The sequence below is a fragment of the Rhinolophus hipposideros genome (genome assembly GCF_964194185.1).
Source record: "Rhinolophus hipposideros genome assembly, chromosome: X".
NCBI lineage: Eukaryota > Metazoa > Chordata > Mammalia > Chiroptera > Rhinolophidae > Rhinolophus > Rhinolophus hipposideros.
The window spans coordinates 79,063,018-79,081,178 of NC_138046.1; the positions used below are offsets into that span (position 1 = coordinate 79,063,018).

The following is an 18,161-nucleotide window of genomic DNA, read 5'->3' on the forward strand; positions in this document are numbered from 1 at the left end:
TGTTTGGTTTATTGTGACTGTGTAAACATTCACACGTAAGCCATTTGAAATACTATGAGTAGTTTTCCTTTTTTGTATACCTGTTTATTTTTGTTTTTAGCACTTGCTTAGTTTTCTATGAACCTATCACTCATTCCCAGATTCTCCTACAGAAATATAAATTCTTGTGTTCTGATACAGCAGGTTTTCTATCAGTTTTGAGTTGTTTTTTGTTTTGTTCGTTTTCTTGAACACAGCTTTTCTGGGGTTCTCTGTCTTCTTGGTTCTATTTAGTTACCTCAGTACCTTGCATCTATGTGACTTCTCTCCTTACCTTCATTACGTTGTGTGGTAGTTGCATATCAATCACCCTTACTGCACTCCGCTCCTTGGGTACTGTCGTTCATTTTGATGTACTCAGTGCTCATAACAGTACCAAACAGAAGGTAGACTTTTGAGTTATGCATAAATTTCCTACATTTACTCAGAATTCTGTAAATACCTTGAATACTTTATAAACATGTGATTTTCATATTGATCTTTATTCCTAAATCAGACTATTTTATTTTCCAGCAATAAGATTCTTCCTGGGCATATAAATATTCAGCCTGACTCTTTAGACATGTCTTGTTTTCTTCAGTAAGTGAAAAGTGAATTCTCTGGACTCCTGATTGTTCAAAAAGTTGCCTTAGGATTACAGTCATATCATAATTAAAATAACTGTGAAACACTCATTACTAAAGCATTTATTCTCTATTTTAATTTTCAGAGGACGATTGTTTATCATTTCCACTAAAGCGGGATCTCTTGGCATTAATCTGGTAGCTGCTAATCGAGTGATTATATTTGATGCTTCTTGGAATCCATCTTATGACATCCAGAGTATATTCAGAGTTTATCGCTTTGGACAAACTAAACCTGTGTATGTATACAGGTTCTTAGCTCAGGTAGGTTTATAATTTATAGCCTCATTCTCCTTTTCATATTTAAAGGTTGGGTGAAACTGATGATATTTTTGGAGTGCGGAACATATATGCATTAGTGCGGCAAAAAAAGTTGAAAACATCATTCCTATATGTAAAGCAGCAGAAGTCAATTTTAGCCTCTCCTGATTTTCTATTTTGTAGTTCATTCATATCTATAATGTCAACTTTCTCAGGTTTAGGTGGATTTGCATGGGTAAATAAATTAGGCATTTTCTTGCTACGTCGGGAAAGTTAAACATTTATAGTTCTTTTACTTAGCATACATAGAAAAGCCAGTAACTAAATCTAACTTGCTTATAGATATGAAGGTCAAATGGTCATTGTTTTTAATGGCCAGTAGACAGTTTCTTAATTTGAAGAATGTGGGTAAATTAGAAGAAAAAGTTATATTAACAAAGAATAGATAATACTTTCTAGGTAAGAATATTAAAGTCATTTCCTCTAAATATAAATTCAGGTATTAAAAAAACAGACACTGAATTTTAAGAAAAATGAATGAAATCAAAGAGGTGGTTATAGTTCAGAGTAGTACAGGTTTATAGAATCAAGTTGCTCTTTTAACTGATACATCTGCTTTGGGAGCAGATGCTACCCTCTCCACCTGCGTACAAATCTGGGCTTCTCTACCAGAGACTGCCCATTTATTGGTAGATCCTTGCTCATTTGATCTTCTTTAGTACATGATACAATTGATAAACTACAGTGTAAACTGTTTCCTATTATTTTTGAGTTTCTTTATATTCTAGTTTAGAATGCCAAATATGAAATAGATAGGCATTTTAGCTACATTAATTTTCTTCCCTGAAATTACAGAAAGTAAGACTTGATATAAAGGCAGTTTATAGTGATTGCTGTGAGCTTATTATATTCCACTGAAAAAGAAATAAGATACTCTCATGTACTGTTACTTTAATAACCCCCTAAAACCTTCTTTCATGTACTCCTTTATTTCTGTTTACCTTAGTATCTGACTGCTCTCCTACTTCCATCAAGTTCAGAAATACATAAAGCAACACATGAATCATGTTAGTAATATAGTAGAAAATGATTTTGTCAAGGTAAACTACACTGAACAGATGAAATCCCTCATGAATTAAGTAGCATTGATAATAAAATTTGCTTTATGGTAGTATATTACTATGAAGTTTTGCCACTTCGTATTACCTGATAACTATATTTTTACTTGATTATGTTTCATGTTTACAAAACTTATTTATTTGTATATTGTTACTTCTTTTTACTAAGGGAACCATGGAAGATAAGATTTATGATCGGCAAGTAACTAAGCAGTCACTATCTTTTAGAGTTGTTGATCAGCAGCAGGTCGAGCGTCATTTTACCATGAATGAGCTTACTGAACTTTATACCTTTGAGCCAGACTTATTAGATGACCCTAATTCAGAAAAAAAGAAGAAAAGGGATACTCCCATGCTGCCAAAGGTAAACATCTTTAGATTATTAGCTTTAAAAAAGTGAACATGGACCAAGGAAATTTTACTACTACAATAAAAGTTAGTCATCTAAGTCTGTATTTCAGAAATTTTCAGAGAATAAAATTGTATTTAAATGAAAAGGTGCTCGGTCAGTTTTCCACACAACACCACAAAAAGATAGTATAATCTGAAATACATATTTTATGCAAAATAAAATGTTCAACCCTGCAGAAAAAGGTTTCTGTGTAGAAGCCTTAAAAAAATAGCATGGTTCTATTTTAATAACCTCCAGTAGAGGGTGTATATAATTTTAATAATTGTATATGAAATTTAACTGTCCCTAAACATTCTTTGCTGTCATATAGTAATTGAGAACCAGCAAATGAAAGTGTCTCTTACTTGGTATTTTTTTCACTGTCGTAAAGCAAGCAAGACTTGGAAAAGGACCTTAGAGGTAATCTAGTCAAGCCTTCTCGTTTTATAGATGGGGAAACAGGGTCAGAGACATTCGGTGACTTGCCCACAATTTTCAACTACTAAATGGCAATACCTCTATTTTGGGAAGTATTGTTCGGGGAGTGCTTTTCCTGTTGTCTTGGTTTCAAATTCAAGCACTTAATGTTCCCTATGTCTATTAACAGATTTGGGAAAGCAACTACCAGGTTATGGTGTCACTACCAAAGTCACTTATTTGTGTGTAAAAATACTCAAAAGTATATTAGTTTTCCATGTGGTTGGACACATTTCAAGTAAAAAAATAGGAATAATTACAAATGCTAGTATAAATCATTGATTCCTCCAATTAATTTGTAATGTACACATGTCAATTAAAGTAACATGATCATTAAGAATTTAGAATTTTCTTTTTAATTTATTGGGGTGACAATTGTTAGTGAAATTACATAGATTTCAGGTGTACAATTCTGTATTACATCATCTATAAATCCCATTGTGTGTTCACCACCCAGAGTCAGTTTTCCTTCCATCACCATATATTTGATCCCCCTTACTCTCCTTATATTGCTCTTTCTGATGGAGTCAGAAAGCTCTTGTAGAGTTCTTTCATTTCTTTTATGTCTCAAGTCTCTTTCTGCTTCCATCTGTGTAATTTCCAGGTTTCTATCTTCGATGTCACTGATTCTTTCCTCCATCTGGTCAACTCTACTACCTAAGCTGGTTATTTCATTCTTAATTTCTTCTATTGAGTTCGTGATCTCCAGAAATTCCATTTGGTTCTTTTTTAAAATTTCAATCTCTTTCGTAAAATGCTCATGTTGTTCTTTGATTGCGTTTCTGAGTTCATTAAATTGCCTGTCTGTGTTTTCTTGCATCTCGTTGAGTTTTTTCAGAACTGCAATCTTGAATTCTCTGTCATTTAAGTCACATATTTCCACATCTTGAAGTTCCTTTTCTGGAGACTTTTCACTTTCTTTCTGAGCTGTCTTGTTGCCTTGGTTATTCATGGCAATTACTGATTTATTATTTCTCTTCCTAGACATCTGCAGGAGTGACTTCTGCAACAGGTTGATAGGAAGAGGTCTTTCTTTTGTTTTCCAATACTTGTTGGTAGAATGTTTTATTTTGTCTCCGACTGCAGCCTTTTTTTTCCTCTCTCACACAGTAGTGCTATGTTTTCTCTGTACTATTCCAGCTTCTCACACAATGGGGGCATTCCCTGGGAGATGGGCCTCTGGTCTGTGAACAGTTCGCCTGGGTTATAGGGCGCCACGTACCTGTGGGGGTGCAGAGAGCTTTTGAAGTGCCAAAGCTCTTTCTGCACCAGATTCAGAGCCGGTATGTTTCAGCAGTTCTGTTTACTCCTGCAGGGATCCGCCCAGATAGGTGGGGCCAGGGGCGGGGTGAATTGTGAGAGGTGGCCCAGAGCAAAGGCAGTGATCACCACCACAGCCGGTCCCGCTTCTACAGCTCCCTCCCGTTTGCCAGAACCAGTGGGCTGCGAATCTGTTTCTGCGGCCCACAGTTCTCAGAACAGCAAATATTTTGTACTTTTGATCTGACACTGCTATTGTTCTGCTTCTAGCACCGGGCAGGTGGGGGCGGGGCGAGCTCTGTGAGGGTAGGGAGGGGCCGGCTAGTCTCAGTGCCTAAGGCTTCTGTTCTCTGATGGACAGTGAGGGCATAAACCACCGTTTTCAGCCTTCTTCCCTCAGTGCTTTTCCGAGGTCTCTGTCGTGAGCATTGGGTTCAGCCGTGTTATATGCTGCCCCCTCAGCCCTGTGGGCCGTAAGCGGAGCCCTAGCAGTCCGAGCTCTTCCGTCTCCCGCAGCTGCGGTAGTTCTGGGATGCAGCGAGCTCGGAGCACTGAGATTGGTCTGCGTCCTCCTCCCCAGCGCCTCCGTCTCCGCACTTCTCCCTTCCCCCCTCCCTGGCTCAGGGGATTTGCCCACCTGGAGGTGAATTCAGTAGTGGGCCTCTTCGTCTTGCCTGTCTGCTGTGCAGGGAGTCCTTTGTGGAGTTATTCGATTAGTTATAAATTCCAGGGGAGCTTTACAGAGGCTCACCTCACGCCGCTATTTTGATGACGTAATCCTAGAATTTTTTTAAGTGTCCTTTGCCTTATAAGCAAATATTTGGTTTTTCTAATCATTGAACTTTTCTTCCATTTAAAGTTCACTGATAGAGCATTTAGAAAAGAGTTTCTGTGACAACCTCTATCAAATCCCTTTGATCATGGCTACAGGCCACATGGGGGTTTAAATCTTCCCTTTTAATATTACATTTAAAATACTTTTTTAAAAAGAATCATTTCGATTGCCGCGTTATGAAACTTTAAATTGATAGTAATTTGGGTTTTTTCTTAATTATGTTATTATAGAATGTGAGTAGGATTCTTGAGTAGTCTTTGGAAAATTTTCTGTATACAAACAAATTTGTATACCTTTAAAAGCAGACAAGCACAAATGGAATGATACCATGCATACTCTTACACAGCTTGCTCTTTTCACCTGGATGTTTCTTGAACATCTTTCCGTATTGGTACATATACCTCCACCATTTTAAAAACAACTGCATAGTGTTCACTTGCCTTGTTTGGTTTAACTGTTGTATCTCCAACACCTTTCCTGTCAATTACTTAATTTTATATGGCAAGAAATATTCTTTTAAGGACTTGCACATGTTTATGTTTATAGTTTTAATGATAGTGAAGTCCTTTTTCAAATTTAGCATGATTTTATATCTAATTAGCATCTTTCTTAAAATTACACTTAACTTTAAACTTTAACTGTTGTGAGAAATAGCCCATGATTAGTAATATGTCTGATAGGAAGCAAACATTCCAATTTGGAAAGGAGTAATTGCTTTGAAGTTATTTGTTATATGGTAAATTTCTGATTGTACAAAATCTGTTTAATTTGATGAACATTAATTACTTGCTAACTTGGAGGTGTACTCTGATGGTAAACTAAGAACAAGACATTGTCTATGCTTTAAAGAAGATAAAATCAGCAAGAAAGAAATGCTATTTAATTTTTATAGGATGACTGGAAAGAAACCATCTGTTTTATAACTTGGCACTCTGAACCATCAAAGGTGTCAGGCTTTTTTATTTATAGACTGTACTGGCTATTTTTTGATTTTGGTGCTGTTACCCTTTGCCCAAGAACAAAGAAGAACAGGGATATTAAATGCTACATTAGCACAAAATGCTTCAACTCTCCTACAGTGTTTCCCAGATGGAAAACAATAGTGAACTTACTGGTTTCTTACTGTGTTTCATACACTGTGCTAAGCAATTTGTGCAGATTACCTTCCTTAAGCCAGCAGCAACTGCAAAGCCAATAGTGCTGTTTTCATTTTCGAGGTGAAGAAATTAAGGAATGGAGAAGTTGTGTAATTTAGCTAAGTTTACATACCTAATTAGTGATGAAGCTTGCCTTCAAACCAAGTCTGCCCAACTCAAAAGCATGTACTCCTAATAATTATACTTTATTGCCCCCCCAAATGGAGATTAGAAAGGTAATTCCAAGTTTAAGAAACAAGGCAGAGGATCTAGGATTCCAAGAATTGAGTGGCATTTAGAATGCTTTATTTTATTTATAATTAAGCTGGATTTTAAAATGTAGAATTATTTTGCAGACAATACCATTGTGACATAACTGTTAATATTATATAATATAACCAGTTGAGCTTGTGGCTTGTGAAGTTGTAAATTCCTCAAATTTATAGAAAGCCATAAAGTTTACAAACGTCTTTCTCATACATATTTATTATCTGAAGAAACTAAAGCTTAGAGAGTTTGTGATTACCCAAGGATACATGGCCAGTAAGTGTTTGAGCTAGAACTTAACCCAGTAGTTTTCAAATTGTATTCCACGGAGCCCCCAGGACATCTGCAGAGGTACTCCAGGGAGACCATGTGTGTGAGTAAGGAAAGGCCAGATAGGCAGCACTCCAATCCCCACATCCCATTTCCATCAGAGTCCTGCTCCTTTTATTTCTTTTATATATTGGGCTGCAAGATAAGATTTAATTTAAAGAGAGGATGTTATTGCCCTGTTTTCTTAGATTTAAAAAAAATATTTTATATTTTTAACATTTCTTACATTTCTTATGTATTTCCCACCTTCTTCCGCCTCCCTCCCCTCACTCCATTTCAAACTGTTGTTTCTCAGTCTAGTTGTGTAGGACACAGATCCCTGGCCCATGCTGGTATTATGAGCCTTGCACTCCCCCCGGCTGAGGCAGTTGGTCACCGGTCGTTGGTTGGCCGCTCACAGCAGCTCACGCTGGCTGCCAGCCACTCACCCTGGCTGCCAGCCATCCATGGCGGCACACGGTAGCCCACGGCAGCACACAGCAGCTCATGCCAAACTCTAGCTGCTCACAGCAGCCCAGCTCCAGGGAGAGCCGTTGTTCACAATCTTGGCTGTAGAGGGCGCAGCTCACTGCCCCATGTGGGAATCCAACTGGCGACCTTGGCATTTAGGAGCACCATGCTCCCAACCACTTGAGCCACCGGGCCGGCCCTCTTTTTTTTTTTTTTTAATTAGTTCCAGGGTGTACAAAACAATGTAATAGTTAGACATTTCACCCCTTACAAAGTGATAACTCCCCTCCCCCAATCTTATTGACCCTCTGGCATCGTATATATCTAATATAATTCCATTGACTCTATTCCCTATGCTGTACTCCATATCCGGTGACCAGATAGATAGATAGATAGATAGATAGATAGATAGATAGATAGATAGATATAGATATAGATATAGATATAGATATGTAAAATTATAGATGACATTCAATATTATTCAGCTTCAGGTGTACAGTGCAGTGGTCAAGCATCTACACCCTCCATGAAGTGGTCTCCCTAATAAGACAAGTGCCCATCTGACACCCTATAAAATCTTTACAATAATATTGATTATATTCCCCAAACTGTCTTTCATATCCCCGTGGCAATATTGTAGTTACCAATTTAGGCTGTCGAATCCCTTCCCCTTCTCCCTCTGTTATTTTCCTTTAATAAATGTTTTTAGAGCATTGTACTATAAACCGTGATGCCTTTTTAACTATCACAGTAACTACAATCTATCAGGAATCTAAAAGGGAATACAATAAAATATATAGGAGATGGACTTGAAGGAGGTGATAGTCCACTTGGGGAGAGAAAAGTAACATTCTTAAATACCAAAGAATGAAGACACTGAATGTTTTTGCCGTGGTACAGTAGCTCTCCCCCACCCACCCACCCCCATTTGCAGTTTTACTTTCCACGATTTCATTTACCCACAGTCAACTGTGGTCTGAAAATACTAAATTTCCCCAACCATCAACATCATCATAGTCATGACTCGATGACTCACGATCACCCAAAGCAGATGACTTTTCTTCTGAAATATTATCAGAAGGTCAATAATAACCTAACACTACATCACAATGTCTGTCATTCACCTCTCCTCATCTTATCACGTGGGCATTTTTTCTCACATCATCATAAGAAGGGTAAGTACAATACAGTGAAATAGTTTGAGAGACCACAGTCACATAAATTTTATTACAGTAAATTGTTCTATTATTAGTTATTGTTAATCTTACTGTCCCTAGTTTATAAAATAAACTTTCTCATGGCTACGTATGTATAGGGAAAAAAGCATAGTATATATTATAGGGTTTGGTACTGTCCGTGGTTTCAGGCATCTACTGGGGATCTTGAAATGTATCCCCTATGGATAAGGGGGGAATACTGTATATGGTTCAAAATGGAGGATAAAACATTCCGGTACAGTTTTGTTGGAAAACATCAGACTGATTGGCCCATAAAATGTGGTTAGTATTTAATTGTGTTAAGGGAAGAATGTGGTGTGAATGCAGGGTGAAACTGTTTAGGCAAAGGGAAAGGTAAAAAATTATGAACCAGACTCAAGGTGTGATGAATAAATCGGCCAGATGAAGAGTTGAAATTCTATGGGTAAGATGGGGGCAGCTTGTGGAGAGCTATGAAAGGTAAATGGAGGCATTTTGAATTTAAAATATTATTCACTGTAAGTTCATGCATGGTGCTGTTGCATGATGAATGCGGGCTTTGGGAAAATTAAGTCTGGCAGTAAAATGCAGGATGAGGACATATAATAGGGTAATGATTATAGAGTGAATCAGACATTTCAAGAATAAATAATAGAACTCAATAACTGATAATAGACTATAGCTTTTAATTTGTAGGTAGTAAAATATTTAAATTATGGAGCTTATTCATTGATTAAAAACTTGGTTCAGGTGCCTGTGATATGCCAATCATTATGCTGGTTACTAAGGATACATTTGGTAAATAAGACTAGGTTCCTGCTCCCACAGAGCCTGTAGGCTAATAAGCATACCCTAAGTAAGTAAATATAATAAAAGTTATGAGTTCTATAATAGGAATTGGTACAGTCATCAAGGAAGGAACATTCAGTCCTTTTCTTGGAAAAGTTTGAGATAGGGAGTTAACATAAGGAGGACTTGAACTGATGTTGAAAATAGAAGGGGGTAGCTGTTTTCATTGCTGAAGAAAAAAGTTAAAGGCCCTTCAAGAGCAGGAGCAGAAGAAAAAAAGAAATGTATGCATAAAACAGCATGGCAAGTTTCAGGAGTGTCAAGTAGTTAAGAATAATGGAGTGGAAGGAGGGTGGTGGTAGAATATAACGGGGTGTGGGAGGAGGTGAGAGAAAACACTGGAAAGGTAAATGGGAATCAGATCATAAAAGTCAGAGTTTAGACACTGTTATAGGCTGTGGGATCTGTTTAATGATTTTAAGCACAAGACCAACATCAGATTTTCATTTTAGAAAAATCACTGTGGTTATCAGTGTACAGGATGGATTGGAGAAAAGAAAATGGATGTTAAGATACTTGTTAGGATGCTATTAAAATGATCCAGGTGAGAGAGGTAATGCAGGCGTCTTGAACTAAGGTGGTAGCAGTGGAGATACGGAAGTACCAGGCACAATGTTAACTTTATTCCCTAGGCTTACATTTAGAATTATGTAACTCTGCCTACTACTATTTGGTTTTGATTTCCTTTAACGAGAGTTGGAAAATTAGTCCTCTCTGAAAATGGGTACAAATAGGTGTTTTTGATATATGTAGTGAGGGATTTCTTGGTATTTGAGCCAGGTATTTCAGAGTTGGTTCCTATTATCATAGTACAACTGCGAACACCTTCCATTTTATACATAATTTTTAAGATGAAAGACTGCCAAAAATGATACATATTCATTTCCCTCTCAAATTGCTATTATCTAAATAATGACTAAATTGTATGCCTTTTAAATTAAATTTTCTTTGTCCTTTGATAGTTCTCAAAGTGTTTATTTTCAACTTACTTGATATGTGATTATTATATCTCTTTCTGCTTTATCACTTCCTCTTTAAGTCATTATTATTTAATTTCTATTCCTGTTTACTTTCTTTTCTCTACTTTCTAATTAAATATAATATCTCAGGCTCAATTTATGAACTGCCTGTTTTTCTTGTCTTTTTACCTTTGCAACTCTTTAACGTCAAGAACAATATGCTTTGCTGCTTTTCTTTCATTCATAGTGAATTATTTAATGCTAGCACTGTTATGTGACCTTTTTTGAAACTCTAGTTGCCTTTACAGTGATATTTAACTGGACTTTTTATTGTTTTTAATGATCCATGTATCAATGAAAAGCGGTGTTAGAAGTAGACTTACTTTTGCAAGCAGTAAAATTCAAATGAAGAGTGATTTGTCTGTCACAGCATGTGTGTGAAAGGAAGAGCATTGGAGCTTTAATTCCTGTCTTCAGTTCTGTACAGAATCAGCTGTCTTAGCTCTGTTCTCCACTCCACCCCATAAATTAGATTTCGTTAAATCCCCTCATTGGTTTCTTGCTGTTGTTGGTTCTGCTGCTGCCTTTCCTTTTTTGAAACATAATGATTTTCTAGTCCTGTAAACCCTTTATTTTAATACCACGGGTGCCCAAAAAAATGTATACACATGACTTGCACTCATCTCTTGTTATCGGTATATATTGAGTATTACAATTTTAATACAGTTTTTTTTTCCTTTCTTAAAATGTGTATACATTTTTTTGGCACCCTCTATATACTGATTTTAGGATCTTCCGAATCATGTCTACCAAGTGTCTGTGCATCTCTTTAGTTCCGGGTAATAATGTTCCTCAGCCATTTTGAAACTTCAGTATGATCTAAACTTGTGACTAGTTTAAAACAAGTTTCTAATATTAATAGATTTGTTGACTGATTCTTAACTGTTTTTTCAAAATATTAAGGTAATATATAACCTATGTTAACGTTTATGTAAATTATGTTAGGGAAAGTACCTTTTCTGGTAATAAACTTATGAATTACACAGATAACAGAGATGGAGATCTTGGTCACGGTCATGTTTCATAATATGCTTAAGTGGGTATACAGCTAAGCTGTTTACCCTTTACTAAGAAAATAAATCAGTGAAACGGGCATAGAAAATGTTTTGCACTTCCTTTTTCTAGCACTGTACTACCTATGTCTTTTTAAATGTGGAGTGCGTGTTGGTAATTACAGGGAGAACAAACGGGGATTTAAACTAAAGTATCCAAAGTAAGGCTTCAGGTTTGCTTCCCCACCCTGATGTTATGTACAATTTTCTTCTTTTGTCTTTAGTCCTTCATTCAAGGTTTAATACCTCAAAGCATAGTTTGCTGAACAGAGATGTTATTGTACAGTTTTATTAGCCAGCAGATGGTAATATAAGGTTTTGCCTTACTCATACTTAGCATTAGAAAGAAATATACTCCAATAAAATAACTTGATGTGAAGTAAAATAGCTAATCAACCTATTTCAGGAAGGTGCACACATTTACTTTTGAGAATAAAGGTTCAAAAGGACCATTATAGGACAAGTGTTAGTAACTTATAGCATATTAACCACATGGTGGCACATGAACCCAGTTTTTGTTGATATGTACCTCTAAGGAGCCATATTCATAATTGAAGCATTTGTGAGATTTTATATTATTTTATTACTAGTTTCAGGTGTACAAAACAACATAATGATTAGACATTTACACCCCTGACAAAGTGATAACCCACCAAGTCTCCTACCCCTCTGACATTGTATATAGCTATTACAGTACTATTGACTATATACCCTATGCTGTACTTTACATCCTGTGACCACACACACACACACACACACACACACACACACACACAGAGAGAGCCAAAAAAAATACACATTTTTTAAAAAGAAAAAACTATATTGATTGTAATAATATATACCAATAACAAAAGATGAATACAAGTCACGTTTGACTTCTGGAATTACAAGAGGTGCTCAAAGTGGTTACCATTAGCTTCCAGACACTTCTGATTATGGCAAACTACTGCTGGAGCATAGATAACATGTCTTAAATGTGTATACATTTTTTTTTTGGCTCCCTCAGTATGTATACAAGGTCCAACAATTAAGTTGGCAAACTTGTTGCGACTGCTAACCTTGTTTGATATCAGAGGGATTATTCATTATGAATTTGTAGCAACTGGACAAACAGTTAACCAAGTTTACTATTTGGAAGTGCTGAAAAGGCCTGCGTGAAATCACCTGAACTTTTTGCCAAATATTCATGGCTCTTGCATCACAACAATACACCAGCTTAGGATGGCCATGTTTGTGAGGGAATGTTTAGCCAGTTAACATAACTGCATTGGAACACCCTCCCTACTTACCTGATCTAGCCCCCAATGACTTCTTTCTTTACCTGAAGATAAAGGAAATATTGAAAGGAAGACATTTTGATGACATTCAGGATATCAAGGGTAATACGATGACAGGTCTGATGGCCATTCCTGAAAAAGAGTTCCAAAATTGCTGTTCCATACTGTTTGAAAAGTGGACTAGGTTTCTCAAGGGGAGTACTTAAAAGGTCGCCATAGTGATTTTCAGCAATGAGGTATGTAGTATTTTCTAGGATGAGTTCGCAAACTTAATTGTCAGACCTTGTATATGGGTGTATATAATTACAGTTGACATTCAGTATCATTTTATATTAGTTTCAGGTGTACAGTGCAGGGGTTAGGCATTTATATAATCTGTGAAGTGATCCCCTCAAAGACTCCAGTACCCATCTGGCACCCTACATAATTTTTACAACATTATTGATTATATTCCCCATAGTGTATTTCATAGTCCCGTGACTATTTTCTGACTACCAATTTGTACTTTCTAATCCCTTCACTTTCTCACCCATCCCACCAAATCCTCTCCCATCTAGAAACCATCAGTTTTTTCTCTATCTATGAGGCTATTTCTGTTTTGTTTGCTAGCTTATTCTATTTTTTATATCCCACATGTAAGTTGAGATACGGTATTTGTCTTTCTCTGCCTGACTTATTTCACTTAGCATAACGTCCTCTAGGGCCATCCACATTGTTGCAAATGGTAAGATTTTATGCTTTTTAATGGCAGACTAATACTCCATTGTATAAATGTACCACAGTTTGTTTATCCAATTGTCTATCATGGCATTTTGGTTGTTTCCATATATTGGCTATTGTGAATAGTACTGCAGTAAGATAGGGGTGCATATATCTTTTCAAATTAGTGTTTTGGATTTCTTTGAATAAGTACCCAGGAGTAGAATTGCTCGGTGATAAGGTAGTTCTATTTTTAATTTTTTGAGGAACCTGCATACTGTTTTCCATAGTGGCTGCACAATTTGCAATCCCACCAGCAGTGCACGAGGGTTCCCTTCTCTCCATCCTCACCAACGCTTGTTGTTTGTTGATTTATGGATGATAGCTATTCTGACAGGAGTGAAGTGGTATCTCATTGTGATTTTTATTTCCATATCTCTGATGATTAGTGACATTGAGCATCTTTTCATATGTCTATGGGCAATGTGTATGTCCTCTTTGGAGAAATGTCTCTTCAGGTCCTCTGCCCATTTTTTAATTGAATTGTTTTGGGTTTTTTGGTGTTGAGTTGTATTAGGTTTTTATAAAATTTTGGTATTAACCCCTTATCAGATGTATCCTTGGCAAATAACTTCTCCCATTAGGTAGGATATCTTTTTGTTTTGTTGATGGTTTCCTTTGATGTGCAAAAACTTTTTTGTTTGGTGTAGTTCTATTTGTTTAATTTTCTTTTGTTTCCCTTTCCCGAGGAGATATATCAGTACAAATATTACTAAGGGTAGTGTCTGAGAGTTTACTTCCTATATTTTCCTCTACGAGTTTTATGGTTTCGGGTCTTACATTTAAGTCTTTAATCCATTTTGAGTTAATTCTTGTATGTGGCGTAAGAAGGTGATCCAGTTTCTCTCTTTTTTTTTTTTGCATGTTTCTGTCCAGTTTTCCCAGCACCATTTATTAAATAGACTCTTTACCCCAGTGTAAATTCTTTTTTCCTTTGTCATAGATTAAATGACCATACAGGCATAGATTTATTTCTGGACTCTCTATTCTGTTCCATTGATCTATGTGTCTGTTTTTATGCCAATACCACGTTGTTTTGATTACTATAACCTTATAGTATAGTTTGATATCAGGTAGCATGATACCTCCCACTGTTATTCTTTCTCAGGATTGCCGTGGCTATTAGGGTCTTTTATGGTTCCTTATAAATTTTAGGATTATTTGTTCTAGTTCTATGAATAACGCCATTGGTATTTTGATAGGGATTGTGTTGAATCTATACATTGCTTTAGATAGTATGGACATTTTAACTATTTTAATTCTTCCTATCCATGAGCGTGGTGTATGTTTCCATTTATTTGTATCTTCTTCAATTTCTCTCTTCAATGTCATAATTTTCTGAGTACAGGTCTTTTTCATTCTTGGTTAAATTTAATCCTAATAAGTATTTTACTTTTTGATGCAATACTTATTGGGATTGTTTTCTTAATTTCTCTTTCTGGTAGTTTGTTATTGGTGTATAAACATGCAACTTATTTCTCAATATTAATTTTGTATCCTGCTACTTTACTAAATTCATTTATCAGTTCTAATAGTTTTCTGGTAGAATCTTTGGGGTTTTTCATATGCAGTACATGTCACCTGCATATAACAACACTTTTACTTCTCCCTTTCCAATTTGTATGTCTTTTATTTTATTTTTCATGTCTGATTGCTGTGGCTAGAACTTCCAGCACTGTGTTGAATAAATGGTGTGAAAGAGAACATCCTTGTCGTGTTCCTGATCTTAAGGAGAATGGTTTTAGCTTTTCCCCATTGAGTATATTAGCTGTCGGTATGTCATACATAAAGACTTATTATGTCCAGATATGTTCTCTCTATTCCCACTTTGCTGAGAGTTTTTATCATAAATGAATATTGGATTACGTTAAATGTTTTTCAGCATCTATTGATATGACCATATGATTTTTATTTTTCATTTTGTTTATGTGGTGTATCCTGTTAATTAATTTGTGGATATTGAACCAACCTTGCATTTCAGGAATGAATCCCACTTGATTGTGGTGTATGATCTTTATAATGTGTTGCAGAATTCGGTTTACTATTTTTTTTCCATTTTTAAAAGTTAGTTTCAATTGTACTAAGCAACGTAATAGTTAGACATTTAAACCCGTTGTGAAGTGATAACCCACTCCCCAAGTTACGACCCCTTTGACATTTTATATAGCTGTTACAATGCCATCAACTATCTTCCCTATGTTGTACTGCACATCCTGTGACTATATATACCTGTATATTTAGTTATGGTTGACATTCAATATTATTCTACTTCAGCTTCAGGTGTATAGCTCATTGGTCAGGCATCTATACAGTCTATGACATGATCCCTCTGATAAGTCCAGTGTTCATTTGGCACCTTACATTATCTTTACAACATTGTTAATTATATTCCCCACACTGTATTAACTAATCAGTTTGTATTTCTTAATGCCTTCACCTATTTTACCCTACCCCCAACCCCATTCCAAACCCCCAACCCTGATAGATCTAGTACCTATCTGGCACCATGCCTACTTATTACAATATTATTTAGTATATTCCTTATGCTATACCCTACATCCCCATGACTACTGCATAGCAACGAATTTATACTTAATTCTTTCCCTTTTCACCCGTCCTTAAGCCCCCTCCTATCTTAATGAAGTCCCTCTAAGATTCCTTGTAATACTGGTTTGATGGTTTGATGGTGAGCTTCTTGTCTGGGAAGCTCTTTATCTGTCCTTCAGTTCTAAATGACAGACTTGCTGGGTAGAGTAATCTTGGTTGTATGTCATTCTTTTCATCACTTGGAATGTTTCCTGCCACTCCCTTCTTGCCTGCAAAGTTTCTGTTGAGAAATCAGCTGACAGTCTTATGGGGGCTCCCTTGAAGGTAACTAACTGCTTTTCTCTTGATGCTTTTAAGATTCTCTCTTTGTATTTGACCTTTGGCGTTTTAATTATGATGTGTCTTGGTGTTGGCCTCTTTGGGTCCATCTTGTTTGGGACTCTGTGCTTCCTGGGCTTGAATGTCTTTCCTTCACCAGGTTAGGGAGGTTTTCTGTTATTATTTCTTCAAATAGGTTTTCAATTCCTTGCTCTTTCTCTTCTTCTTCTGGTACCCCTATAATGCGACTATTGGTACACTTGATTTTGTCCCAGAGGCCCCTTAAACTCTCCTCAACTTTTCGGATTCTGTGGGGTTTTTCTGCTGTTCTGGTTGGGTGTTTTCTACTTCCTTATCTTCTGTATCGCTAGTTGGATCTTCTGCTTCATCTAATCTGTTGATTCCTTGCAATATATTCTTCATTTCTGTTATTGTATCCTTTATTTCTGACTTGTTCATTTTTATGGTTTTCACCTCCATTTTTATGCTTCCTATCTTCTTTCAAAGTTCTCCCTGAGCATTCTTATTACCAGTGTTTGGAACTGTGTGTCTGATAGATTGCTCATCTCCGTTTCTCTTAGTCCTTTTTCTGGACCTTTATTCTGTTCTTTTACTAGGGACATGTTTCTTTGTCTCTCCATTTTGGCTGCCTCTCTGTGTTTGTTTCTGAGTATTAGGTAGGGCTGCTATGTCTTCCGGTCTTAGTAGAGTGGCCTTATGTAGTAGGTGTGCTGGGGTTCAATGTTGCAGTCTTTTTGGTCACCTGAGCCAGCACTCCAAGTGTATCCCTTGTGTGGGTTGTGTGTGCCCTCCTCTCGTAGTTGAGCCTTCGTTGATAATTGCACATCAGTGGGAGGGACTGACCGTTGGGCTCACTGGTCGTCAGGGCTGGCCTTAACTACAGTGGAAGAGTTGTTCTGTAGGGGCTGACCCTACGGCTCCAGCTTGTTTTGAAGTCGGCCACTGGGGTAGCCAGCTCCAGGACCACCTTGGAGGGATCTGCTGTATGTCTACTTTAGCCACAGCCCATGCCCCACTCAGGGCCACCCAGTGGGATGCAGAAAGAAATCCACAGGTCGCTGCTGTTAGTGCTGTGCTTGGAAGCTCCTTGAGAGGCCAAGCCGAGAACCTAGGCTGGCTGCCGCTAGTGCCATCTTAGGGCTGGTCAGCCAGAGGTAGAGGACGTGCTCAAGCCAAATGCTGCTTGTCTGGGTTCCACGAACCTTTGAGATTCTAGGAAAGTTTGCAGCTTGAGCCAAGGCAGGTGGTCTGTATGGAAAAGCTGCTGGAAGCGGCCTGGGAGTGCCCAAAAGTTGGACGGGGCAAACTAACTGCAGATATTCAGATATGGCGGCCACCTATGTTCATGCGCTGCGAAGGGGTAGGGCTCAACAAAGAAACAGTGGCCTCTGCCAGCTCCCCCGTCCCGGAGAAAGCTGCCTCTCCAGCCCCCATCCCAAGCCAGACAACTCAATTCCCCACCATTTGTCCCTGCTGCCTTTCTAGCTGCTACCCCAGCGCTGGAGCTCAGAACAAGTGATTTTCTTGGTGGTTAAGTCCGCATGTAGTCCCTTTAAGAGGAATGCCTGTGAGTGCTGCTGTACTCAGTCTCACTCAGTCACAATCTCCGCTGGTTTTCGCAGCTAACAATTACGGGGACTTCTCTTCCTGGCACTGGAACACTGGACTGGAGTGGGGCTGGGATCTCTTGCCCTTCTAGGGGATGCTGAGGGATCCCCACAACCGAAATAGCGCTCCCAATATTTAATGGTCACATGTGAGTGTGGGACCAGAGCCCGTTCCGCGTCTCTGGCCTTCCTACCAGTCTGGAGGTGGCTTCTTCTGGATGTCCTTAGTTGAAAGGCTTCAGTTCAGCTTGAATTTAGGCGATTGTCAATAATGGTTGTTTTGTAGATTAGTTGTAATTTTGATGTGGTTGTGAGAGAAGGTAAGCACA

The 18,161-nt window shown here is 37.5% G+C and overlaps 1 protein-coding gene across 24 annotated transcripts in view; it reads left to right on the plus strand.

The window, feature by feature from the left end:
- The window catches only part of ATRX (ATRX chromatin remodeler), a 255,985-nt gene that overhangs the window by 214,168 nt on the left and 23,656 nt on the right, over positions 1 to 18,161 (plus strand). For all 24 annotated transcript variants that reach the window (XM_081043771.1, XM_081043772.1, XM_081043775.1 and 21 more), the window contains 2 exons: positions 749 to 926; positions 2,211 to 2,405. In XM_081043771.1, the coding sequence (XP_080899897.1) occupies positions 749 to 926; positions 2,211 to 2,405 (373 nt within the window). The remainder of the gene's footprint in view (positions 1 to 748; positions 927 to 2,210; positions 2,406 to 18,161) is intronic.